Below are 27,758 nucleotides of genomic sequence, written 5' to 3'. Positions count from 1 at the left end.
CAAGAGACTTGAAAACTAAAGGCAACATGTATCCTAGATTGGATTCTGGACTAGGAAAAAAAAACAGTGTTTCTTTTGCTCTGAAGAACATTACTGGGACCATTTGTGAAATGCATATGAAGTCTGTAGATTAGACAAGAGTCAGAGAGAGGGGAACAGAAAGAGATGGGTAGAGAAGGAGTTATAGAGCAAACAGTGAAATGTTCATTTGGGGAATCTGTGTGAAAGACATTCAAAAATTCTTTTTTTTAAATGCATTTTACTTTATTTTTAGACGGAGTCTCACTCTGTTGCCCAGGCTGGAGTGCAATGGCAAAATCTCAGCTCAGTGCAACCTCCACCTCCCAGCTTCTAGCAATTCTCCTGCCTCAGCCTCAGAAGTAGCTGGGATTACATGCGCACAGCACCACGCCCAGCTAGTTTTTGTATTTTTTTTTTTGAGTAGAGATGGGGTTTCACTATGTTGGCCAGGCTGGTCTCAGACTCCTGACCTTGTAATCTGCCCACCTCGGTCTCCCAAAGTGCTGAGATTACAGGCGTGAGCCACTGCGCCTGGCCCAGAAATTCTTTCTTTCTTTTTCTCTCTCTCTTTCTCTCTTTCTTACTTTCTCTCTCTCTCTCTCTCTTCCCCTCTCCCTCTCCCTCTCTTTTTCTCTCTCGACAGGGTCTCACTCTGTCACCCCGGCTGGAGTACAGTGGTGCAATCGTGGCTCAGTCCAGCCTCAATTTCCTGGGCTCAAGCAATTCTCCTGCTTCAGCCTCCCCGAGCAGCTGGGACTGCAGGTACGCACCACTAAACTTGGGTAATTTTTTTTTCTCTTTTGTCTCAAGTCCCCAAAAGGGCTTTATTTTTTCTTTTCAACATTCTGTTCTGCAGCTTCCTTGGCTCTTTTTGCCCGTATGCCGAAAAGCCGGGCGTTGGCACGGGCCATGCAGAGACTAGCAAAGGCTTTGACATTCTTCTCCTCCTCAGTGACGATTCGAGCTTTCTCCTTCTTATAGACATTCCGGGTGGGCATGACCGGTCCTGTCAGCTGAGTGGCCAGTTTCAGTTCTTCAGCAGAACTGTCTCCCTTCTTGTGGGTCCGAGGGCTTCCTGAGGAAGAAGATGAGTTTGGAGAGGTACTCCTTCAGCCGCTGCACGTTGGCCTGCAGGGACAGCAATGGACTTGTTCCGCCTCCTCGGATCCACAGCAATGCCAACGATCTGGGCCACCTTCTTGTGAATGCCGGCCACCCTGAGCTCCTCTAGGCTGAAGCCGCGGCCGACGGGCGCCTCCGTGTGGTACCGAACCACGGGGGCGGGGAGGGAGGGTGGTGTGCAGCGCACGATGGGCCGGATGGGCCCCGATGCGTGACGCGGGCCGATGCGGTGCGCCTTGGCTTGCAAGGCCCTGAGTCTGCGGATCTTCCGCGTCGGCTGGTTGAACCACGTGGCCAAGCGCCGCTGCCAGTCCTTGTGAAAGTGGGGCTTCAAGATCATGCCATTCCGGCTGGGCGCCATGGGTGCCTACGGCCCTCCTGTGCAGGAAAACAGCCAAGCGGAAGCAACACCTGGGTAATTTTTTTGTTTGTTTTGTAGAGATGGGGTCTCACTTTGTTGTCCAGTGTGATTTCAAACTCCTGGTTTCAAGTGATCCACCCACCTCCGCCTCCCAAAGTGCTGAAATTACAGGCGTAAGCCAGTATGCTGGGCCGATAATTCTTTATACTATTTCTTGAAACTTTTCTATAAATCTGAAGTTGTTTTAAATAATTTAAATCTTTTTAAAAATCCTAAAGTCTAGAGCCAGGTGCTTCATTATGGGTGCTTCATTATGGAGTAAATAAAAACTGCACCAAACCTGCATCCTTTCTGAGCTCTGCACACCCTCTCTACCTACGGAAAAAGGCTGACAAGAGTTCTCATGAAACAAGCAGCAGAATAGGATGGCAAAAAGTTCTGGAACCGTGGAGTGCAGTGCAACCCAGGGACCAAGAGCTCAAGTCTCTCATCTCCAGTGGTCTGTGACCCTGAGCATGTCATTTAAGCTCTCAGTGCCTCAGTTGACTCATCTACCAAACTGACATCATGGTAGTATTTACCAAGGAGACTATCTATATGACACTGGGAAAGGCGTTCTTCAACAAGACACTACATACGAACCATAAAGGGGAATGTTGAAACATTTCAATTAAAATTTAAAACTTTTGAATGACAAGACACCATTGACAAAGTAAAATGACAAACCACAGAGAGAAGACCCAACCCGGACACAAGATCAGTATCCAGAATACGTAAAGAACTCCTATGAACTAATTTTTTAAAACCATAGGTAAACCTAATAGAAAAATGGGCCAGAAATGTGAACAGGCAATTCACAAAGAAAGAAACCTGGAGAGCTGTAGGATAAGGTGCTGAATATCGCTGAATTCAAGAAAATTAAAATGAAATCCACAAATACATCATTCACAGCCATCATCGTAGTCAAAAAAAAATAAATGAATAAAGTCTGAAAATATCAAAAGTTGGCAAGGAAATTTACAAATGGTACTTATACACTGCTGGCAGGAATATACTTCTTTAAATAATACTTCTTTGGCGAGTAATCTTGCTAAATCTTGTAAAGTTTAAAATGTGATCTACTACAAAGATAGCAATTCCACTCCTAAATGAGTATCCTGGAAAGCTCTGAAATGGGTACCCAAGGAGATACACACTAGCAGGTTCAACGCAGCACCATTTGTAAAAAGAAGCAGGGCCGGGCGCGGTGGCTCACACCTGTAATCCTAGCACTTTGGGAGGCCAAGGTGGGCGGATCACTTGAGGTCAGGAATTCGAGACCAGCCTGGCTAACATGGTGAAACCCCACCTCCACTAAAAATAGAAAAATTAGCTTGGCGTGGTGGCAGCTGCCTTTAATCCCAGCTACTCAAGAGGCTGAGGCGGGAGAATCACTTAAACCCAGGAGGCAGAGATTGCAGCTGAGATCGCGTCACTGTACTCCAGCCTGGGCAACGGAGCGAAACTCCATCTCAAAAACAACAACAACAATCACAAAAATCAAAACAAAACAAAAACCTAACTTCCTTAGGTTTATCTAGTATAGATACATAAACTGTGGCTGATTCATACAGTATAATACTAGAAAACAAATAAATAAATTAGATCAGTAGTTCTCAAACTTCAGGGTATATCGAAATCATCAGAAGGGCTTGGTAAAGGACAGATGACTGGGTCCTACCCCTAGGGTTTCTGAGTTATTCAGTGGAAATTTGCATTTCTAACAAATTCTCAGATGTTGCTGATGCTGCTAGTCCAGGGACTACACTTTAAGAACCAGTAAACTAGTTACATGTTTCAACACACTTAAATCTTAAAAACCTAGTACAGTTAAAAAAAGTCATAAAAGGATACATAAACTGTATCTAAACACTATTAAACAATGCTATACAGTTTATGGATATATCTTTTATGATAAAAGTAAAAAATATAGGCTGGGCACTCTATGACTGGGCTCATGCCTGTAATTCCAGTGCTTTGGGAAGTCAAGGTGAGAGGATCCCTTGTGACCAGGAGTTTGAGGCCAGCCTGGGCAACATAGCAAGACCCTGTCTCTACAAAAAAACAATTTTTAAAATTAGCCAGGCATGGTGGTGGTACCTGTAGTCCTAGCTACTTGGGCAGCTGCAGCAGGAGGATTGCTTGAGCCCAGGAGTTTGAGGCTGCAGTGAGCAACAGCACCACTGAACTACCTGAGCAACAGAGTGAGACTCTGTCTGTTAAAAATAAAATAAAATTAAAGTACGAAATATACATGGGAATGTATTTCAGGGGAGTGATTACCTGGAGAGAGATGAGGGTGATAGAAGGATCTTAGCTGTTTTTGTTGTTGTTGTTTGTTTGTTTGAGACAGAGTTTCGCTATTGTTGCCCATGCTGGAGCACAATGGCACAATCTTGGCTCACTGCAACCTCCACCTCCCGGGTTCAAGCAATTATCCTGCCTCAGCCTCCCGAGTAGCTGGGATTACAGGCAGGTGCCACCATGCCCAGCTAATTTTTGTATTTTTAGTAGAGACAGGGTTTCATCATTTTGGCCAGGCTGGTCTCGAACTCCTGACCTCAGGTGATCTACCTGCCTTGACCTCCCAAACTGCTGGGATTACAGGTGTGAGCCACCGCGCCCAGCCAGCTGTTTTTATATCACTTCATTTCTAAAGCAAGTTAGCAAAAGCATTTACATTTGTTTAATCACAGTGGTGAGTAGAAAGGTATGTATTTTATGTATGTTTGAAATGTTAAGGAACGTTTAAAGTTTAAATCATTTAGCATTCATCACACAGGGTTGCTGTGTAGAGTAAATGAGGTAATGTGAAAGTTCTGGGTAAAGATGGCAAGATGAAGTTGGATCACAGAATCTCTGTCCCTGTATATGTAACCAGAAAAATAATAATTAAAAAATTAAATTAAGAGATACCAGGCCAGGTGCAGTGGCTCACACCTATAATCCCAACATGTTGGGAGGCCAAGGAGGCAGGCTTACTTGAGCCCAGGAGTGTGAGACCAGCCTAGGCAACATGATGAAACTGCGTCTCTACAAAAAATACAAAAATTAGCCAGGACTAGTGGTGTGTGCCTGTGGTCCCAGCTACTTGAGAGGCTGAGATGGGAGGATCGCCTGCGCCCAGGAGGTTGAGGCTGCAGTGAGCCCTGAGCATGTCATTGCATTCCAGCCTGGGTGACAGATGGAGACCCTGACTCAAAAACAAGAAAAAGAAAAGAAACAAGCACCTCAACCTCTAAATGTTTTTCAGTCTTTTTCTTTACGTGAATCTTTTAGAAACTAAGATCGCTTCTAATGAAGAACCATCTATTTAAAATTCAATGATTCTTTCAGTGTAGAGTTGCCAGATAAAATATAGGACATCCAGTTACATTTTAATTTTAGAAAAACAATGACTAATTTTTTTAGTATAAATGTCCAAAATATTGCATGGGGCATACTTTTTAAAAAGCATAATTTTTGTTTATTTCTTTCTTTTGAGACAGGTTCTCACTCTGTCACTCAGGCTGCAGTGCAGTTGCGCGATCATGGCTCACTGCAGCCCCAACCTCCCAGGCTCAAGCAATCCTCCCATCTCAGCCTCCTGAGTAGCTGGGACTACAGGTGCATACCACCATACCCAGCTAGTTTTTTCATGTTTTGTAGAGCCAGGGGTCCCTCTATCTTGCTCAGGCTGGCCTCAAACTCCTGGCCTTAATCAGTTCTCCTGCCTTGGCCTCCCAAAGTGCTAGAATTAAATGAATGAGGCACCATAGCAGGCCCAAAATGTTTAGTTTATTTTACTCGTATTTATTAAATCTGACAACTCTACCTCAGTGTCATTCAGGGATCTTTGTAAACATTAGCTATAGTACACAAGATGTAAAGTGCTTTCCTTTCACACAAATGAAAGATATAACAGGAAAATGTGGTTGTAATTGAAAAATTATAGGACTTTGAATTAAGACTTGGGTTCTAAGTTCTGGTTTTGACTTGACTTCTTAGTAAATGTATGGCTTTAGATAAGTCACTTAACCTAAGCATCAGGTTCCTCACACTGTATAAAATGTTTGGGTTTATTTGTTTGTTTTTGAGCATCAACTATATTCCAGGAACTTTACATGCATGATTTCAGTTAATCCTTACAATGACCTCATGAGGAAGGTCTTATTATCCCTATTGTCAAGACAGGTACCTGTGGCTTGGTTGAAGCTCTGTGAAAGCACGGACCATCTCTTTCTTGTTCACTGCTGTGTCCTTTGTGTCTAGCATGGTAAACCTAGGAGGTACTCAATACATATCAAATGTATGAAAGAAGACCCAAACTCACAAAGCTAAATTAAGGGACAGAGCCATGATTTGAACCCAAATCATTTTGATTTCAAAATCTTCATTTTGTTCTTTTAATTAAATTTTTATTGATGTATACTTTACATATAGTAAAATGCACAATTTTAAACCCATGACTCTATAAACGTTTACCTGTGTACATATTCCATGTAACCACTATGGGATCAAGATATAGAACATTTCCATCTTCCTGAAAGTTCCTTCAAGCTCCTCCCCAGTCTATGCCCCCAGAGTTAACCTCTATTCTGACTTCTATCACCAAAGCTGCCGCTCTTAAGTACTAGATTTCTCCTCTCCTGGGTTGTGTCAGATGATATGCAAAGTATTCCTGAAAGTGTTTTTGCAAACTCAGGCTGCATCTGAGTGCTGTTGGCGTTTAGAATAGGTCTTCATGGGCTGGGCGCGGTGGCTTACGCCTGTAATCCCAGCACTCTGGGAGGCCAAGGCGGGTGGATCACATGGTCAGGAGTTCCAGACCAGCCTGGCCAATATGGTGAAACCCTGTCTCTACTAAAACTACAAAAATTAGCAGGGCGTGGGGCGGGCGCCTGTACTCCCAGCTACTCGGGAGGCTGAGGCAGGAGAATTGCTTGAAACGTGGAGGTTGCAGTGAGCACAGATTGTGCCACTGCACTCTAGCCTGGGCGATAGAGCGAGACTCGGTCTCAAAAAAAAAAAAAAAAAAAAAAATAGAATAGGTCTTTAGGCCAGCCGCTCATCACCAATACAAAAGTGAGATTCAGCAGGGTGCAGTGGCTCACACCTGTAATCCCAACACTTTGGGAGGCCGAGAGGGAGGATGACTTGAGCCCAGGAGTTTGAGACCAGCCTGGGCAACATGATGAAACCCTGTCTCTACAAAAATTACCCAAAAGAGCCCGGCATGGTAGCACATGCCTGTAGTCCCAGCTACTCAGGAGGCCGAGGTGGGAGGATCACTTGAGCCCAGGTGGTCAAGGCTTGATCGCCTTGACAGAATGAGACTGTCTCTAAAAAAATTAATTTTTAAAAATCAAAATTTTGAGGCTATATTATGCTCTGCATTGTCAAAATGGAAGGGTTTTACTCAAGATTGCCTTCTGATCCTACTTTCTGATTCTCTGCAGTAATCTTGTACTTAAAAAAAAAAAAAAACTACATGTTTTCTTTATCATAGACCCTCTGGTTCTCTCTCCTGGGATATTCCTGAGCCCATTGCTTAGACACTTTTAAATCACCACTTCATTACCCGGAACGTATCTGGCTTCATCCTATAAAGCAGTCTGAAATACTAAGAAAAATACCAGATTAAAATAAAACCAGATTGATAACTCAAAAAAATTCCTCCACTATTGACTATGGTATTGAATTTACTCTTTCTTCTTTTTTTTTCTTCATTCAACAGGTATTTGCTGAGCACCAAATGCTGCCCCCTCCAGTTTGCTGTTTGAGTAGAATTGCTCATTGCCCTGTCTTGGCTGTCCTGTAAACCACAAGGCCTACTCATATGTTCTAGGAAACACACATCGTTCTTTAGTACTGGCCACACATTAAACTATACCTTTCTTCCCTTACAGTAAGGGGTAACCCACTGTACACCAAATTTTAACAGCCAGTGAGCTTAAAGATCCATCTGACAGAAATCAGATGGCCTCCACTGTAGCAGATTTTCAATTTATCTCCTGGTCAAACTTTGGTGCTCATCTCTGAAGGGTTACAGGCTTTTACACCAATCAGGTACCCCCTGATTTGGAAGGGAACCTCTTATCCCAGAAGACAGTATCACTCGTGGTTAAAATAGCATTTTGGGCATCAGGCCGCACAGGTTTAGTGAGTCTGGCCATGCCACATAATCTCTGTGGGACAAGCAAATTAACTGGCCTCAATTGTCTCATTTGTAAAATAGGAATATAGTACACATATTACAGTGTGTCCAGAATTGGTGGGTTCTTGGTCTCACTGACTTCAAGAATGAAGCCGCGGACCCTCATGGTGAGTGTTACAGTTCTTAAAGACGACGTGTCCGGAGTTTGTTCCTTCTGATGTTCACATGTGTTCGGAGTTTTTTCCTTCTGGGGGGTTCGTGGGCTCGCTGGCTCAGGAGTGAAGCTACAGGCCTTCCAGGTGAGTGTTACAGCTCTTAACGTGGCGCGTCTGGAGTTGTTTCTCCCGGTGGGTTCGTGGTGTCAATGACTTCAGGAGTGAACCTGCAGACCTTCCCGGTGAGTGTTGCAGCTCATAAAAGCAGCGTGGACCCAAAAAGCAGTAGCAAGATTTATAGCAAAGTGCGGAAGAACACAACTCCCACGGAGTGGAAGGCAACCCGAGTGGGATGCCACTGCTGGCTCAGGCAGCCTGCTTTTATTCTCTTATCTGGCCCCACCCACATCCTGCTGATTGGTCCATTTTACAGAGAGCCGATTGGTCTGTTTTACAGACAGCTGATTGATCCGTTTTGACAGGGTGCTGATTGGGGCGTTTACAATCCCTGAGCTAGACACAAAAGTTCTCCACGTCCCCACTAGATTAGCTAGATACAGAGTGTCCATTGGTGTATTTACAAACCCTGAGCTAGATAGAGTGCTGATTGGTGCATTTACAAACCTTGAGCTAGATACAGAGTGCCAATTGGTGCATTCACAATCCCTTAGCTAGACATAAAGATTCTCCAAGTCCCCGCTAGATACAGAGTGTGGATTGGTGCATCCACAAACCCCGAGCTAGACACAGGGTGCTGATTGGTGTGTTCACAAACCTTGAGCTAGATACAGAGTGCTGATTGGTGTATTCACAATCCCTTAGCTAGACATAAAGATTCTCCAAGTCCCCACCAGATTAGCTAGATACAGAGTGCTGATTGGTGCATCCACAAACCCTGAGCTAGACACAGGGTGCTGATTGGTGTGTTCACAAACCTTGAGCTAGACATAGAGTGCTGATTGGTGCACCCACAATCCCTTAGCTAGACACGAAGGTTCTCCAAGTCCCCACTAGACTCAGGAGCCCAGCTGGCCTCACCCAGTGGATCTTCCACCGGGCCGCAGGTGGAGCTGCCCGCCAGTCCCGCACCGTGCACCGGCACTCCTCAGCCCTTGGGCGGTCGATGGGACCAGGCACCTTGGAGCAGGGGGCGGCGCTCGTCAGGAAGGCTCAGGCCGCGCAGGAGCCGGAGGGAGGGGGGTTGGTGGGGCGGAGAGACTCGGGCATGGCTGGCTGCAGGTCCCGAGCCCTGCCCCACGGGGAGGCAGCTAAGGCCCGGTGAGAAATCGAGTGCAGCGCCGGTGGGCCAGCACTGCTGGGGGACCTGGCGCACCCTCCGCAGCTGCTGGCCTGGGTGCTAAGCCTCTCACGCCTGGGGCCAGCAGAGTGGGCCGGCCACTCCGAGTGCGGGGCCCGCCAGGCCCACGCCCACCCGGAACTCTAGCTGGCCCGCAAGCGCCACGCGCAGCCCCAGTTCCCGCTCGTGCCTCTCCCTCCACACCTCCCCGCAAGCGGAGGGAGCCGGCTCCAGCCTCGGCCAGCCCAGAGAAGGGCTTCCATGGTGCAGCGGCGGGCTGAAGGGCTCTTCAAGCGCGGCCAGAATGGGCGCCGAGGCCGAGGAGGCACCGAGAGTGAGCAAGGGCTGCGAGGGCTGCCAGCACGCTGTCACCTCTCAATAGGGTTGTGAGGATTAAATGAGATGATATGTGTAAAGGATTCAGCACATGGTAGGCACACAATAGATGCTACCTATTATGTAAAGCAAACATCTAAATAAGAAGTCACCAAGTCCTGAGCACCTGCCTCCCTACAAGAATCTTTCTTCATAAAATTAACTTGCTCCTCTATCAAAAATACTCATCAAACACTATATATTATCGTTTGTTTATTGCTCATATTCCCTAATAGGCCATGAGCTCCCTAAGCACAAGGATTTTGTCTACCTTACTCTCCACAAAATCAAGTGCATAAAAAACACTCATTAAACACTTAATACACAAGTCACTGAATACATCTTTTGGCTAAAGTCCACTACCCACTTGAGGTACTGCCACTCACCTCTAAACCAACATTTTTCCCTAAGCTTGGTTATCTTAATCATCTAATTAATATGATTCTTCTTAAATTTTCATAGTATTAGGATCTATATTGGAGGGAAAGGAATAAGAATGAACATTTGTTGGGTATCCATTATTTGACAGACTTTATGTCTTCATTTCTAATTTCATACAGTCTTATAAAGTGGGAATTGGAATAACCCACTTTGCCTGTGAGTAAACTAAAGTTCTAGTTACAACCATTGAGAATCCCTATTTCTTTCCATCACAGCGTTTATCTCAGTTTGCAATTACACACTCAAGTGTGATTATTCGTCTAATGCTTTCACCAGACTGTAATCTCAAAGATAGCAGAAAAGGGTCTGCATTTGCTCATAACAGCGCCTAACAAGCAGGCATATAATAAGTATAGGGCTACATAGTAGGTATGTAATAAACATTCAGTGAATAAACGAGTGGAGTGAGCATAGGGGTAGATGTCAAAGAAATCTGGCTTCTTGTAGTGTTTAAATTCCACAGGCACCATTTTTTCTTAGTAGGCAATATTCGCAAGGAGAAGAACTAGACCCCATGGAGTCTGAGGCGTTTCCAACACTAATAAAAGAGTACCTGATTAATATAGCTATGGCTGTGATTAATAGAGTGCATTTACTATTGTGTGAGCAAATCCCATTCCCTGTGACAAATGTATTCTATACATGAAATGAACAGTACAACATTTTACAGGCTTCACGGTCAACAGTTACATTCCGGGAAATTTTTGACGTTGAACGAATATTCCAAGAATAAATAACTCAAGAAGAACCTGTGACTATATCTCCAGAAACCTTTTGCCGCTTGTCAGTGAAACTAATAGAGTACAGAGCCTATTTAAATGTAAATTTAAATACAACATTTTCTCCACCTTTGTGCTCTCTTTGTTCCTTCTGATCCGGAGGTTACAGGACTATATATATTCTCCAATACACACGTGTATAGGGATTTGGGGTTTTTGCTTTCAGTTTTATGCAAGACTAAATCAAGGTATTTGGGGATTTGAATGTTCTGTTCCCACAGCTAGGGAGGAGGGAATGTGCTCTGAAAACAGAAGGAAAGTACTCTGGGGCGGGGGCTGAGGCGACCACCGTGGGGCCCATCCTCAGCCTAGGACGCTGTTGCTAGGCAACTCCCTGCGTTCTCAACTCCCGCCCGAGAGCCACTTCCCGGGCCCTCATTGCCAAGGAGATCGACGCCCCAACTCAGCCCTGCCGTAAACACGCGCGGTCTTGCGACAGTGCCGCGCCTGCCGCTACGTGCGCGCCCTCTGCCCCCATCTCCACTCTCCGCCCGGCCGCCATTGCCTCGTGCCCGCGCCGGTCGGTTGGTGGCGCCTTTGTCCTACGGCGGGCAGGTGGGCCGACGCGGAGGCGGCAGCGGCGGGCCTGAGGCGAAGGAGCGGCCGGGAGCCCGCCGCGCTGGTAGCGGTGAGTGCCGGGAAGCGCTGGCCGTCAGCCGAGGCGTGGGGCTGACGGGCAGGCCGTTGTGGGGGGGCCTGGCCGGACGGGGAGGCTGAGGCGGGAAGGCCCACTCGACGCGCGGCCACGGTCTCGGCTCCTCTCCGGGTGCGCGCGGTGCTGCGCATGCCCGGTGCGGGGCGCGGCCGCCTCCGGCTCCCGTCAGGCGCAGGCCCGGCCGGCCGAGGCGGCCTATGGTCCTCTGTGGTGGACGCAGGTCGGCGGCGTCGCATCGCAGCCGCCTGTCTGTGCACGAACGGTCGGTCACTAGGAGTCCTCAAGGCTTCTCTGGTTGAGCCGCACATCCCGCACCCCCTGTCGAAACGGTGGAGTCGCTCGCCCGCGGGTCCTCAGCGAGTCAGTGGCGCAGTCGGGATTCGAACCGGGCCCAAGGCGTCCCGTGGCACCGGGCGTTCTCCAGGCGTGCAGCGCCGAGCGGTGTACTGAGCGCTGTCCCCCGCCACCGTCTCGCGGCCCCTGACCGCATTCTCGGGGTGTCTCCTTGTGGTGTGACACCCCACGCGTTTTGTAGGCGCGGACCTCGGGCCCAGAGAACGGGGAGAGGAACTGTGCCCGGGTTTACCACGTAGCTCAGCGCCAGCGTCCGATCCGGCCGGCTTTCCAAGCTCCCGGCGCGGGGCACTGTCCGCTCCCCGCCAGCGGGCGAGGGGCTTCTCTTAGGACGGCGTTGCCCACGTTTCAGTCTCGCGTTGCACCTTTATGTCCGTGGACCATCTGTACTGCTATTTACCAAATGTTACATTTTTTAAAAAATTCAAACTGACTCTTTTTTTCTCCTTAAATATATTTAAGGCGGCAACTTCAATCACAAACCGGGTACTGGAAAGCCAGTTATTTTTCTAATGCTTATAAAAAAATAAATATCTGTCTGTTGAAATAAACAGTGCGTCCTTGTTCCTCCTGAAATTATTCTGCGTTCCACACTTTGGGAAACGCTGCCCGAGGAGTAGCTGATTAATTGTGGTTCTTCTGGCTTGCACTCTGTGCACAGAATTTTTCCTGAGGCAAAGCAGATTCTATGAATGCCCTGGGCTCTTCAGGGATAATGTAACAGCTTTCTTGTAAACTGTTCTCATTGTTGACTTAAAAGTGTTAGTCCCAGGGAACTGCAAGAACTGTGTTCACTCAGGTGCACCCGGTGTGCCTGAATTTTCTTACAGCGTTGTGATGTCGTAGCCCCCTGTTGGCTCATAAAAAGATGTTTCTACAAATGCTGGGGAAGCTTTTGTGAGTTTTGACAACTCTTAATTTAATGTTTTCTCTATGAGTCAGTCTGGGTGTGAAAACTAACTTTGTGTCTACTTTTTGCAACCAGTAAAGCCCATGCTTTGCATTGTGGATATTAGAAATCACTTGGCTATTTGTTAACATCCATTTCTTCCTTTATTGTGATTTCTTTGCCTTTCTTTGAGCTCATCTGTCACTCTTCAGATTGCCTTTGAAACCTCTGACACTTCTCTTAACCTAAAACTTAGAAACACTGATTTTCCTTGTAGAATGTCCCAGCGAATCCATATTGCAAGGCTCATTGGAAGGAGTTTTTCTAGATTCAGTTTGCTCAATGTTGCATACCTGTGAACACCACAAGTTTAAAGGAGGCATTGACAGATTTATTTGTAAGTTAATAGTGTGTTCATAAGATCTGTTTATGTGAATGTAAGAGCAGATTTAATTTAAATCATTGACAGGAAAGTCCCATAAGTCAGTTCAGGCTTATTCAAGTTTTCTTCCCCTCCCCTCAAAGGCTGTGTAAAAAAAAATATATATATGTATATGTATATATATGTGTGTGTGTGTGTATGTATCTCTCCCCCTGTTAAAAACATGTTTCTTTGGGGTTACCTTGGTATGATCACAATGTAGAATTTACGTAAGGCTAAGGTCATTTTCTTCACATTTCTGAGAATTTGATTTAAGCCCGGCGTCCGTTTCAGAACTTCAGCAAATGGAAACTCATCTACCAGTGCTTGAGAGCTAAGAAAAAACAACTTGTTTGTTTTGGTTTTGTTTTTGTTTTTTCTGAGACAGAGCTTCACTCTTGTTGCACAGGCTGGAGTGCAGTGGTGCGATCTTGGCCCCCGGGTTCAAGCAATTCTCCTGCCTCAGTCTCCTAAGTAGCTGGGATTACAGGCGTGCGCCACCACGCCCGGCTAATTTTGTATATTTTTAGTGGAGACGGGGTTTCTCCATGTTGGTCAGGCTAGTCTCGAACTCCCAACCTCAGGTGATCTGCCCACCTCTGCCTCCGAAAGTGCTGGGATTACAGGCATGAGCCACCGCGTCCAACCAGAATAAACAATTTTTGGAAAGACTTTCGTAGTCTGATGAGAAAAGATTTATTGGTTTGAAACTTCATTTTAAATAATCATTGCAAGCAGTCCATGTTTATGACCTGCAGATGGCAGTGCCTTTGTGTAATGTTTTACTACTGTGAGGATTAATAAAATTTAGTTGTGCTTTTAAGAATGGAAAATCTTCACAAGAAATATATTAAACTTTTTCTTCCCTTCAGTTTAGGTTGTTCTCTTGTTTTTGACTCCCCACGTGAAGAATGAAACGTCTATTCCTGAAGTCACTGTTACTCTTAGTGTAGTAATGATAATAACATACAGCCAGTAGTGCATATGGTAAATACTAAATCATTGCTCCTGCCCGTCTTCTTACGAGACTGATAAACTAGTTTGATCTTTTTTATTTATAGGGAAATGATGACTCAAAGAGGTTAGATTTCTTGCCCCAGATCACATAATTAGTAGAATATATTCAAGACATCATTGGAGATCATTGATTTCAGGGTCAAGCAAAATTGGGAAATGTTGAGATATAGTGGTGTCCTTACTCCAAAACTTCTCAGAGGCATTTATGTGCTAAATATGTGCAATGTCAATATCTGAGAGAGGAAGTTATCATGATGCCTTTCTCCTGCTATCCTCTCATGAATATTTTGAAGTAATAGTGTTCCTCAGAACTGACTACTCTTTCTACTACGCTGTATTTCTTCTCTGTACCTTGTGGTTTATTAATGATTACTGCATATCTTTAAGACAGCTGCTTTTAAAGCTCAATATCAGCTTTTTTTGTGCAAAAATAGTTGTCCTGTGAATAGCACATATATTTGTTTAGACCATTCTGCTTAAGCAGAGTTAAACTGTCAAAAAGTTAAAAGAGCAATGACTAACAGAATTATCCTCTATGTTACTCTCATTAATGAGAGTCATTAATGACAGGATCAGGGTAAAGCCACTGTCTCAAGCAGCAGTACATTAGAGAAATATGAAGTATATTGACAGCTAAATATATAATACCAGCATGCATGCTGCTTTTTAAATGGTGGTTTTGTTACCACCAGATATGAATATTTATGGGAATGGTCATCTTCATTCTTTATCCTTTCACTTAAAAAAAGAGATAATAGGTCATCTGGACCAATTTTATGTTAAGGAAATAGTTCACCTCATAAGAATCAGAACTTTTCCAGACATCCTATGTAAAGACCAGACAACTTTAGGCAAGGATCAGGGCAGCTTAAGTTGCATTAGAAAACAGAGTGTCTTGTCTTATACCTTTAGCTCTGTAAAGTATCTTAAGGCTGGGTACAGTGGCTCACACCTGTAATCCCAACGTTTGGGGAGGCTGAAGTGGAAAGATCCCTTTTGATAGAAGTTTGAGACCAACCTGGGCAACATGGTGAGACCCTGTCTCTACAAAAAAAATTAGCCAGGGTGGTGGTGCATGCACCTGTATTCCTAGCTACATGGGAGCCCTTTATTGAAAGTAAAATGACTTTTTCAATTTTTTTCTCCTTCAGTGTCAAACCAATGGTCTTTGAAGAACGTTACTAAAATGGGCAATATTTTGAATGTCTTACATTTAAATACTCCCTCACCACATTTGGGGATAATATACATAAAGTTTCGTTAATTTGGCTTCATTGAGACTCTGTGGTAGTTCAGTTTATAGCCCCCAATAGACCCTCTAGCCACTAGATTCTTCCTTGTCCATAGCAAAGTGTTTTGCAATCTGGATCTAGTCTAACTCTTGCTTCATGTTATTCCTCTCTCTTTTATTCCTCCTATCCCCGTGTTCCCAACACCAAACTTCCTGTAGTTTTTCTAATTTATTATGTCTTTCACACCATTCCTTTACCTTTGTATGTTCTGGGATGACTTTTCTCTTTCTGGTAAACTCCCACTCATTCCTCAGGACCCAGTTTAAATGTTATTTTTAAGCCTTCCCTGCCTTCTCCCATCCCATTCACCCCCACCCCCTCCATACACACATTCTTCCTAGTCTCCTCTCTGCTCTGTTCCTTTCGCCTGCCACACACATACACAAAATTAGGACTCCATTATCTCTGCCATAATCCCACTTTAGATTGTATTGTAATTATCTGCGTACTTGTGCCTCTCCTTTATTAAATAAACAGTGAACTCCAGGCCAGGCATGGTGACTCATGCCTATAATCCCAACACTTTGCGGGGCTGAGGTGGGAGGATCACTTGAGCCCAGAAGTTCAAGACCAGCCTGGGCAACATAGGGAGACGGTATCTCAAAAAAAAAAAATAAATAAAAAAAATTAGCTGCGTGTGGTGGTGCATGCGTCTTGTCCCAGCTACTCAGGAGGCTGAGGCAGGAAGACCGCTTGAGTTCAGGAGTTTGAGACTGCAGTGAGTTATGATCGAGCCACTGCACTCCAGCCTGGACAACAGAGCTGAGACCCTTTCTTTTTAAAAATGAACTTCTTTAAGGCAAGGACTTTAGCTGTGTCATTTCCACATGTGTAAGGCCTGGGACATGTGTGACACATATTAGGCATTTGACATTATGAATCAATGAAGCATTCAATGTATTAATTATAAGCTATCCTTTTCAAATTCATCACTTGTTCTTCACTTGTACAGTTTAGTTGAAAATTTGCCAGTGTTAAATCTGTATTTTAAAATTTTAAGCAGCTCAGACTCTTTTTTTGTAGTTTAGATTAGCTCAACCTTTGCAAATCCAAAATCATTTTTTCTCAGCTGATTTTTCTCCTTGAGTCAACATAGCTAACACAGGCAGAATATCCATTTTGTCAGAAAGGAAATATAGATTCAGAGAAATCAAATGACTGGAGTAAATTTCCCAAAGTAAGGACCACAGCTCAGATTTGCTATCCCCAGCCAAATGCCCTTTCCTTAAAAGAATAAGAAAGGTAGGAAATTAAATGTTGATAATTTTTGTCGGAAGAGTTGTGGTGAATGTTAATAGCAAACCCCAGAAACACTGTAGTTTGAGGTAATAGAAACTGAAGTCGTCATTGAATAAGTAGGTTCTACCCTGTTGGGTGTCTCTGGGTCATTTAAGCAATGGAGTGTCTAGCATAGACTGGACCTTTTCCAGGTTCCATCAGTATTTGATCAGGGAGTCCTAGCAAGAATATTCTAATGGAAAGCATGTCTTTCCACTCCGTTGGAGGCAGCATAGCATAATGTTTAAGTACTTTGGTGTAAGAAAGACCTGGGTCTGAGTCTCAGCTCTGCCTCCTGATAATTGTGTGGCCTGTCACTTAATTTCTCTAAACTTCAAATTTTCTCATTTGCAAAGTAGAAATTATAGTAGTATTTAATTCCAAGAGTTGTAAAAGGATTGAATGAAATAATACACATAATGTTCTTAGTACACAGGCTCAGGAACAAACTAAGCATTCTGTAAGTATAAACTATTGTTTCCCCCATTTCTGTTCCCAGGAATAATATTCTAATACAGTTAAAGATGTAATAATAATTATTTTAATTGGAGAATAAAGGAGATAATCAAATATATAGGGAAAGTATAGTATTCAAAGTGAACTTAAAGGGTTGATTTAGAAAGAGCAAGCATAACATTCTCTTATCCCTGACTTGTTACAATATAACTCATTACAATATCGCTGATGTTGCAATATATCATCAAAGTTGTCTTCATAAATATAGTTTAGCGAGAAGTCCTGTCATTTCCCCTCCCAATTTGGGGGATTTAATGTGTGATATTCTCTGTCTTGTCAGTATGGTTTTCCAACTGGCATTATCTTTATCAGCATGTAATGCCACTTTAGTAATTCTTGATTGTTAGTTGGTTTTCAACTAAGCCTTTTAGAGAGTTTTATGTCATTTGTAGTCAGTTATTAAAACAGTATAGGCTTCTGGGTTCTTTGAACAGCTAGTGGCGGTACTGTCACTAAGTGTTGTAGTTCATGTGGCTGTCAAAAGACAAAATTACAGCACACTTAGTTTAGAGATCTTAATTGTCTTTTATTTGCAACTCTAGAATAGGGCAACACCTCATTCTATAAAATAGAAGAAGTGTTCCAATGAGCTGAGCAGAGGCGTTTGGCTTTATAAACAGAGAAGGGAGCTGAGGAAAGCAGAGACAAGGAGCAAAAAGCGGATTGGTCATTTCAGAGTTACTTTTCTTGTGAAGGGTAAAGCAGTGCAGACTTCCTTTTCATGCTGGCTGAAACTGGCCTATTTGTGGTTTTGGCCATTATTTATTTCCTGATTTCGCAGAACGTCAGAAAAAGATCTTTGTCTTGGCTTGATAGCGTGGAACTTCATCATGAATTTGGTTTGGTCTTTGGGCCTAGTTCAGGGGCTCAGTCCAAAGCAATGGCCTCCTGGAAATTTTCTTTGACACCGCTCTTGTTATTCCTAGTCCTCTTTGTTTTCTGTGGCTGTAGCTTATGAACTATAAAATCTAGTTTTAAGGTGAAAAGAGTTGTTTTATGATTGTACAATTAAAAAATAAGTAGAACAAAGTAGTTTTTGGTACTGTGAGTGAAAGAAACATGCATTTTTATTTATAGCATTATCCAAGGACCATTTTGTGACCCCTGTCTGGCATATTAGTCTAAAATAAAATTGTGGATTAGATAATGTATATTTTGGGAGTTCTTCACCCCATCCTTTTGTAGTTCATAATGGTTCTGCCATTTCCAGCATGTTTTCTAGATTATTTTCCAGTTCTTTTCCTTGTATGTAAAGCTCTTTTTCTTGTCTAAAAATTCTTAACTGAGAAGTGCTTTTAACTGTTTTCAGACCACCACTTGGACACTATAGATATTCAGGCCAAGATAAAGCACTTCATGGTGATTATGATGATTTTGAATGGCATTCACATTGCTAGTATAATTAACAAAGTATAGAAGTATCACCCAAACTGAAGTGGAGAAGACACTGAGAGATGACTTTTGGTCTTAAGGGCAGTTGGCCAGAATAAAGTATAGCAGAAGGGGAAAGAAGTACCGTTTCTTCCCTTTTCTATTCAGAGGAGACATTAGACCTCTCCTTGGAAGAGATTCCCAAGTTGCCACTTCCCTCTTGTTGATTAATTTTTCTCCAATCAGAGTTCCCCATCTGATGTCCAGAAAGATCTCCAAATTGTCTTTCTACCTTTTTTTCCCTTCTTTACATTAACACCATTTCTATTTGCTTGGTGTTGATTATATCTCTCTATAAGGATTTAGGAGAAAATAATCTGATTATTTAATACAAAATAAAACTATAGATTAGATACTGTGTCTTTCTTTGGGAATTCTTCACCCCATTCTTTTGTGGTTTAAAACAGTTCTGTCATTTCCTACATGTTTTCTGGATTATTTTCTGGTTTCTTCCTTTTATGTAAAGCCGTGAGTTGGTGCTTTAGCAGTCTCAATATTTGCATTTTCAAAGAAAATCTTTTTTAAATGAACCCCCTGCTTCCAACTGACAGGTTTTCAAATTCTGTGACAAAAAAAATAGGATGAGGGAAGTTTTTTCTTGACTTCTTAAATCTTTGCTCTCCGTGATTAGTTCCTTAAAGTTATTTATTCTTCTGTATTTCTGAACTCGTGGATTTCCCAAAAGTTCTATGTGCACATGTGTTAGGATTTTTTGGGTGTATGGGGATTGGCAGTAATGTTGGTGGTTGTGTTTTTACAACTCTCACTGAAAACTCCCCAGCCCTACCCTAATCTGAGCAATTCTATTAGATAGAAAAAAAAAAAAAATCCAGGTCTCATTTTCTCCATACGTCGGCCAAGATGGAAATTTAAGGAACTCTTAAATAGAGATGAATAAACAGATACTTGACATACTACACTAAAAGTTTACTAAGCCCTAAAATGAGACAATTATCTGAGAATTCTTGTTTTTGCAGAAGAAACATCCCATGCTGTCAAATATAAATACTTTGGACTACCCAATGAAAATAGATACTAGGAGGCAAATTACAATCAAAATGGTTTAAAGATATAATCTTGAATATTCTTTAATCTTTCAAGTAATTACAAAACGATTCCACCAGCTTCAAAGTAAAATATTTATGTCCTTCATTCTAACTAGAACTGGTTTTGTTCCAAAGATATAGTATACATGACCATGTGATTTCTCCAGTTCTGTATGTAGATGCTCACGAAACTGGCTATAATTATACAGTGTAATATTCCTTTTCATATGTAGAGAGCAAATTATTGGTAATAGAAACCTACGAATTAAAGTAATACTATATGTGTTGTACTCTTAACCTGAATGTTTGCCAGGTCTAGTCAGTGTTTAGATGTGAGTTTCCTTTATTCACAACTCCTGCTGAAGTTATGTTATATATATTTTTTATCTTAATACACACCCAGTGTATTCCAGAGACACCTTGAAAACTACTTAAAATACTCAAAGATATTATATTTCTCTCTGAATCATAGCCAACCTATATAATTAGAAAGTGGTACACAGTAAGTGAACAGACTCAGTAAGTCATAAACCTGAACTAGTATTCTTCACAATTACATATAATAGAACTAGATATTCCCTATAAGGCCTGTCATTATATAATTTGTAATTTAGACCATTATAAACTTTAAGACTTGTAAATTGTGAAAGTACTGCATGCAGTAGCAAAGCAGTGGTCAGATATTACTGGCCAAGTCTTACATAGAAAATATTTTCAGGTTTTTTTTTAAATAGAAGGATTATATCTTGTGTCTGCTTAATTGAAAAGGTAAGAATCAATTTAAGATATACTTCACTATTTAGCTTTATATTATTTTCAGTTTTGTCAGAAGCCATTTTTCTAGACAAATTAGAGACTTCTGATTTAAAATGGAATTGAAGATTACCTTCATTTGATCAGGAACTCAAAAGTTGGCAAAATAGCAGCATAAAATCTCTACCAGACCTCTAAGTTTCTTGTTATTGCTGTGGTCTTTCATGTGATAGGAATCTGGTTGGGATTTTTAAAATACATAATTATTATTTTAAAGCACTCGAATTATGTGAGTACTTAATACCATTTGATGTCATTAGATACACTGTTAATTGTTTAATACGGAAAAAGGGGAACAAACTCTACTGCAGCAGAAAGCACTTTTATTTCTTCATTCATCTGAAGTATGAAATTTGTAATGTATTTATTTAGCTTTAAGTCATATGAAAATTGTCAGGTATTATTTTGGGGCATAGATTTCTTAGTACATGGTATTTATTATTCACTTCAATTTTTGTAAAGCAGGTATTCTTTGTTTTTAGCAAAGCAGGCTTTAGCTATACAAATTTGCTTTTCTTTAAGCTTATGTGATTCTACTTTTCTCCCATATCTAGTTCTATATGCCAGCCTTCTCTAATGAAAACAACTTACGAGGAGTGTTTTATTACCTAACCCTACTATACCAAACGCCAGTCCTTATTCTTGGTTATCTGTCTGTGAAGGTTGTAGATGTTAACAGGTCATATTCTTTGTTTATTAAAAATAATAATAATAATTTTCTTTCCTGCATGTTATTCTGGAAGATTCTATCCAGTGGAATTCAACACAAGACACACTAACAGGAGGCCCTGCTTCATGGGATATTGGAAGTTTTAAGACAATGAAATCCAGCTATTACTTCTTAGTAACATAAAATAGAATTATTTGCCTTTGCTCTTTTGTTTTTTAAACTATCCTTATCTTCCCCCCCACTTTCTTCCTCACAAAAAGAATCTTACAGCTGCTTTCTAAGAGTTTAGAAAACAACCTTTTCCTCCCCTTGGAGGGAATGTGTCAGGTCTAGGTCTTGGCAGCGTGTTAAAGCATTGACGTAATTAGTTTAAGACAAATTACGTGTTAACTAGAAAACGAAGGGACATTTCTTACCAAGCCGTGACAATGTACTACCTTAACTCAATAATAAAAATTGCCCAAGTGACAGTGTGTCTCTGCTGAATGGCTTTTCTTACACCATCTGGTTGTCATTGTAGTTTTTGTTGTTGTTGCTTTCATTTGAAATGTGCTGATGATCTTGTTTTTATTCCGTAGCATTGAACAGATGGGTTGATTATTCTTTTCAGATATTAATAAGGCAGCGGAAAGAAGAAATATGAATACGGCTCCATCAAGACCCAGCCCCACACGAAGGTAAAGTACCCTGAAGCCGTGAGTTACCTTGGGAGAGTTGGGCTCTGGGGAGTTAAGCCCAGCTTCGTACACCAAAGGTCTTTTCTTCCCCCCAACAAGTGAAACGCTCAAGCAAACAATAAGAACATGAACCCTGTGTGAAGGGCCTTGCTGCTTTTTTTAAACATACATCAGGAGATACAGAGGAAGCTTTGTGTTTTCGGTGGCAAATCCAGCAAGTTCAGCTTGCAACATGAGTTGCAGGCAATTGGAAGAGGATAAACCTCTGTCTGTCCCCAGCTCACGTGTCATTGGGAGCCTCCAGAGCAGAAGGAGTGCCCCAGAGTCATTGGTGTATGCCATGCTGCACTGCAGTGGGCAGCAGAGATTCGACTCTTCATTCCAAATGGCTGCCGGTCCAGATGTTAACCCAGGTTTACGGAAAGTGCTGCTTGAGAGATTGCCGCTGTGCCTGTGCTGCAGATCCCCTGTTTGCTTACATACTTGGGTTATCTGTTTGAGGGGAAATAAAAAGGGCAAAACACTCCAGCTCTCGAAGGTCTCCCTTTTTCTTAGCTTTCACGGAAATCGAGGGTGTTTTCCCAACGTATTCTTCCTTCCGGTGTATACAAAAGAGATAATCCTGGTGTGTACCCTCAAGATACACATTAAATTGGTCCCTTCTCTCAAAGAAGAGCTTTATTAATGATACCATTTACACCAAAAATAAAGATACTGTATTCAATTGTTCTGGCCCCATAACAGCACACAAGTGGATGCAGTTTTGTGTAGAGGGCAGACAGATATGATATATTTCATATGAATGATATATTTCATATCTGGTGTCTCTTCAAGGCCCAAATGGATTAATTGATTTTGCCTTGCCTCTAAGTAAAAAAGCCAGTTTTCCCCAGAAACATAACTAAACTACGTACCACAGTAAACTGCATTTCCTACAGTGAACTGGACAGTGCTGCATACAGTGAATCCTCGTCTGTACTGGTAGCTCCACTGGTCACCTTGTGAACCCAACTAACTGAGCATTACGCATAACATACAGCTGTCCTGCTTTTGGACAAAAACACCTGTATTTTGTTACCTGCTTATATGAAAGAATGTCCACTGTGTGTTTCATGTATATACTCCTACTTGGATGTGAAGTTCTAGCTACCGGGAATAGATTACGCATGCCCACTCTGCAGTTTAAGCAGACCCTAAGGGCAAAGTAATGCTGCTGGTTTCATTCAGTTGGAGTCTTTGTCCACTCTGCCTGTGCAGCAGAGTTGAATCCAATACCATAGCTACAGCTATATACCACAGCTGTCATGTGTGGATTCCCTGGCCATTCGTTGGTTTCACTGCGGAAGTGGGCATGTAAATTGGTATTCTGTCTGTTCTCTCTAAAGAATGCTTGCAGCTTGCAGGTAAATACTCTGTTGGTTGATTTGTGTGTATGTGTGAGTATCCTGAAGAACATAAACAAATCCTGCAGAACTTCAGCAGTTCCGTATAATGTCTGCTTTCATTAGCCTTCATCTAACCATGCCACAGATCTTGGGCAGTCCTATCTGTATTGCTCCTTATTGTCCCAGCACAGAATGGAATACAGGTGGATAAGAGTTGCATCTAATGGTCAGAAGTACAGGGTTCCCATTGGAATCTTTAGTTGCCAGGTGGCTTGAAAGGAGATAAGGTGTGTATCCAATTTCCAAAGAGCGCTAACGTGTGTGTTTCCTGGTGACTTACCAGGAGTGTGGAATTTGTAACTATAAAAGACACTGACTCCACTAGTAAAATCCTACCCCTCTCTGTTGTCTCCATGATACTTGGTGATCTCTGGATAATGTCTGTGTGTTTCTGCAGGCAAAAACAACAACAACAAACAAGCCACATTGCAGAATAGAGAATAGATCCTGTTTCTGTTATGGATTGAGAAGGGTATTTTATATCATCCTGTTAATGATACTTAACCAAATGCTTTTAACATTTCTAGTTGATTGTAGATATTCAACAAACATTGCAGTGTTGGGGAATGACCAACTTCCCTGGTTGAAACCCAGTAATAGCCATTGCCAGAGCATTAAATTAAAAATATTAATTCACCCCAATCTAGAAATAGTTTTATGCTTTTTTTAAATAATAGTCCCCGCACAAACAAACATACAGACAGCACTGGAGAGGGCCTCATAAAATGAGCTTCTAGCCAGGCACGGTGGCTCACACCTGTGATCCCAGCACTTTGGGAGGACGAGGTGGGCGGATCACTTGAGCTCAGGAGTTTGAGACTGGCCTGGGCAACATGGCAAAACCCCATCTCTACAAAAAAATAGCTGGGCATCGTGGCTCTTGCCTGTACTCCCAGCTACTGGGGAGGCATTGAAGCGGGAGAATCACTTGAGTGCAGGGGGTTGAGGCTGCAGTGAGCACACCACTGCACTTCAGCCTGGGCAACAGAGTGAGTCCCTGTCTCAAAAAATAAAATGAGCTCCTTACCAACTATATAAATATACAGGTCACCTTTGTATGCCTTTTAAAATATCACCTTCCTCAGAAATCAATTGTAAAATGAGGTCATTTGGTGGTGTGGATAGGGCAGTGACTTCCTGCTTTATTTACAATCAACAGGAGGGACAGCTAGGCTAATTCAAATTCCATTAACAATCCATCTTCCCCTTGGTGATATTTCCCTAGCTGGGTTCCTCAGCATGTTATTTAACATGATGAAGTTCCATACAGTCATGTTTATTTGCTTCAGGGAAGAATGATGGTCACAGTTAGTAACCCCATCTAAAAACCGAACTAAGAGTCCCAGTTTTTTACCTTAAAAAAAAAAAAGACAAATTTAACATTGTATTCAAAATCCCAGTTTTTTTACCTTAAAAAAAAAGACAGGTTTAACGTATTCAAAATAGCGAGCACTAACATTTTAATCATTGTCCTGGTCATACTTTATCTCTTAAGATATACCAATAGGGCAGACATAAATTGCAAAGAGTAGGTGAGACGGGCAAGTAATTAATCTGGAAGGGGCAAATCATTTAACTGAGGGTGAACACTGGGTACCTCCTTCTTTGGGTGCATGCTTCCAGTCAAAGCCTTGAGATAACTCCAAATGTATCAATAGTTGACAACAACAAACTGCCTTTATTTGGCAGCCCTAATCATTTTGTGTGCCCCCAGCCACAGGGGGTGCATCATTCACAGGGGAAAAAAAACACTACCTATGGCAAATATTTCCTAAAGTTATACCTCTACATTTTTAGCGCTTTCTACGTTTAATAAGAATATTGGTATAAGCATACTGGCAAGACCTTTATAACACCTTGTTTTGCTGGACTTAACGTAGGTATCTTTGGGAGTTTTACAGGATTATCACCTCTTCAGATGTTTCAGTAAACCACAGTTCTGCTGGCTTTGCTCTCTATTCAATAATATGCCTCCCTGATGACTCCAGCTGTCAGTGTGTAATTCTGACAATATTGGCCCAGCCAAGCACAGAACTCTGCATGAGGAATCTCTGCTCTGGATCACATTTCAGCCTGAATTCTTATCATCTAACTCTTGAGGGCCACTTCATTGAACTCCTGTGAGTACCTTGCATAGTTACCATGCAAGTTGTCGAGCATCGATACTAAGCATTAGTCCTTCTTCAAAGACAGGATCATGATTCCAGTTGTGCCTTAGATATCTCAGTTACCATCTTCAGCTCAACACCTTGACAGTCCAGATCTTGTAGCATATCTTTATGCAGATGTGGCCTCTAGGTACAAGAAGTAAGACTGTACTTCTGAATGACTTAAAGAAGAACAAATAGAAGTAACTTGTCTGCATCCAACGCTCTGCAGAGGATTTTTCCCCATATATTTGTGAAAGATGTTAAACCTGGTATCTCTTTGGTGAAAGTCATTGGGTATCGGCTCATCAGAAATAACCTGGCTGTAGACAAGTATCTTATATGACCTGAAATGCTTTCTGCTTATCCACAGGGCCTTAATGCCTTTGATTATTGCTTGCTCCCTGGTTGTGAGACAGCCCTTGCTCTAGGTGGGCCACAAAGAAATTCCAGGTTGTGATTACCTCTGCAGTAACACTTGAAGAAGTCATCAGTTCTCAGCAACTGCCACCTCTACCAATAAGAAAGTTCTGTTTGTGCTGGAGAAGGTTGTCAGTGCTTCCTAAGGAAAAGCATGGACATGTGTAAAATTTGGGTCTGTGAGGTGTGATATCTCATTGCACATCCATATCCTACCTCCACCTAATGGCAATATTCTGGACAAGTCTGTTGTCTCCATTTCTAACAGTAGCATGAAGCCCTCCTGGTGGAGGATCAACATCATAACAGCAGCCAGCCGTTTAGATGATGATATTTGTGGACAGTATATCTGTGACAGAAGTTTGAAGAGCTAATGAAGGATTTTTCAGGGTCAGAAAGAGGCTGGCCCTCCCAAGGAAGACATTCCGGTGAACAGAAAGGAAGAAAGGAGATGCTGACCTTTGCAGAAAAGAAAGAAAAAGACAGGGGTCTTCCTCCCTGACCGTCTGTAGAACCAAAGCCAAAGAAAACCATCCTGGATGTGAAGTTTCAGTCTCTTGCCAAAGAGAAATTCAAAGTCCATCACAGTTTTCCAAGATGATCATCTATCAGTTCTTACTCTGTAGGCTGTCACATGCCTGGTGCTCTGCACACCCCTTTAGTCCTCAGGAAGAGACACATTCTACCAGAAGCTCATCACTTGCCACCAGAGCCATTGTTTTCCCCTTCACCCCTTTCGCCCTTACGTCTCAAATGTTTCCCAGCAGTGTGACTATATTCCCCTCAAGGCAAAGAGTATTTGCCTTTTTCCCCCTCCTGAATAGATGAGGAATTTACAGCAGAATTTTAGTTGTGTTTGCCACCTGCCTTCAGTTTGTGGACTCCTGTGCTGAAATTTAACCACTGTTCAGTTTCTTTTTATCCTCTAGTGATGTAGTACCTGAGGGTATGCTGCATTTGGTTCCTTTAGTAAAACACCTCTGGTGCTGTGGGATGATATTGTTAACCTTATTATGCTCCAGAAACCTGATTCTAACCCACTTATCATCTGAGGTCCAGCATCTCCCACAGGAAGTTTTGTCTTCTTGCACTTTGATTCGTGCATACTACTGCCCTTTTGTTAGCTGTAGTCTTGTTTTGAAAAATATGTTGGGGCCAGCAGCAGGAGCCCTTTTGTTCTGAGGAGTTCTTTGTTTGGGTCCTAAAGCAACCCTAAAGGGTTTTTTGTTTTGTTTTCGTCTCCAGAAGAAGAGCAGTCTACCATAGTGTTTATCTTTTGGAGAAAGGAAAAAAGGCTTTGCCTTTCCTTTTGAGAAAATTATTATCTTCTTTGTCCCTACTTCCACCATGCCTTTGGTTCTTTTTCCTTTTGTGAATATCACCTCTTCTACATTTTTACCCTGAAGGCACTTGAGAGGGAATTAGTAGTTTTGTTGCACATGGACTTCAAATTATTTGAGGGAAAGGGTGGGGCTTGCCCTCTCAGACTGGAAGATTGAACCCAGACTTTGCGAATCTAGAGTTTTAGTCAACTTGCAGGGATGGACTTTGACAGGTAAGTAAGGTTTTTCAATGGATTCAAAAGAATGAGGACCAAACATAGCACTTACAATACTCCGAAGGTGGTAAATAACATGCTATGACATGCCCCACCCCCATTTCCACCAGCCCAAGGCTTTGTGTGTGGTCTGTGGTCTGTCAGGATCATGATATCTCAGCCCTGATTGCCAAGAACACTTGAAATTGGATTCCACCTCTAATGACTACTTCTAACTGCTCCCCAAGGCAGGTTTATCTGCCGATCATTAATCCAAAAATACTTTGCAGTTGTCCTTTCTCTTTGGATCTTGAGTGTTTGCCCACATTACACGCTACATCAGATGTTGCATGTTAGGAAGATTATATGATGTAATAAGGAAAGTTGAAGTAAGAATCTTGGTTAGTCTTTACTTTATTCTAAT

At 42.4% G+C, this 27,758-nt stretch overlaps 1 protein-coding gene and 1 pseudogene across 3 annotated transcripts in view; one reads left to right on the top strand and one right to left on the bottom strand.

Moving 5' to 3' along the window:
• Positions 1-99: 99 nt before the first annotated feature.
• Positions 100-1,553, bottom strand: LOC100973936 (large ribosomal subunit protein eL13-like; annotated as a pseudogene).
• A 9,583-nt stretch (positions 1,554-11,136) lies between these two features.
• Positions 11,137-27,758, top strand: part of NCOA5 (nuclear receptor coactivator 5) — a 29,049-nt gene continuing 12,427 nt past the window's right edge. The window contains exons 1-2 of one of the 3 annotated variants that reach the window (XM_057300791.2): positions 11,137-11,354; positions 21,719-21,785. In XM_057300791.2, coding sequence (XP_057156774.1) covers positions 21,748-21,785 — 38 coding nt within the window. In that variant the 5' untranslated portion in view covers positions 11,137-11,354; positions 21,719-21,747. The remainder of the gene's footprint in view (positions 11,355-21,718; positions 21,786-27,758) is intronic. The other 2 variants (XM_034946907.3, XM_034946906.3) reach the window with 2 other exon arrangements.

Source organism: Pan paniscus, chromosome 21 (assembly GCF_029289425.2).
Source record: "Pan paniscus chromosome 21, NHGRI_mPanPan1-v2.0_pri, whole genome shotgun sequence".
Lineage (NCBI taxonomy): Eukaryota > Metazoa > Chordata > Mammalia > Primates > Hominidae > Pan > Pan paniscus.
Note: the sequence above shows the minus strand (reverse complement) of the source record. Positions and strands in the feature narration are given on the sequence as shown.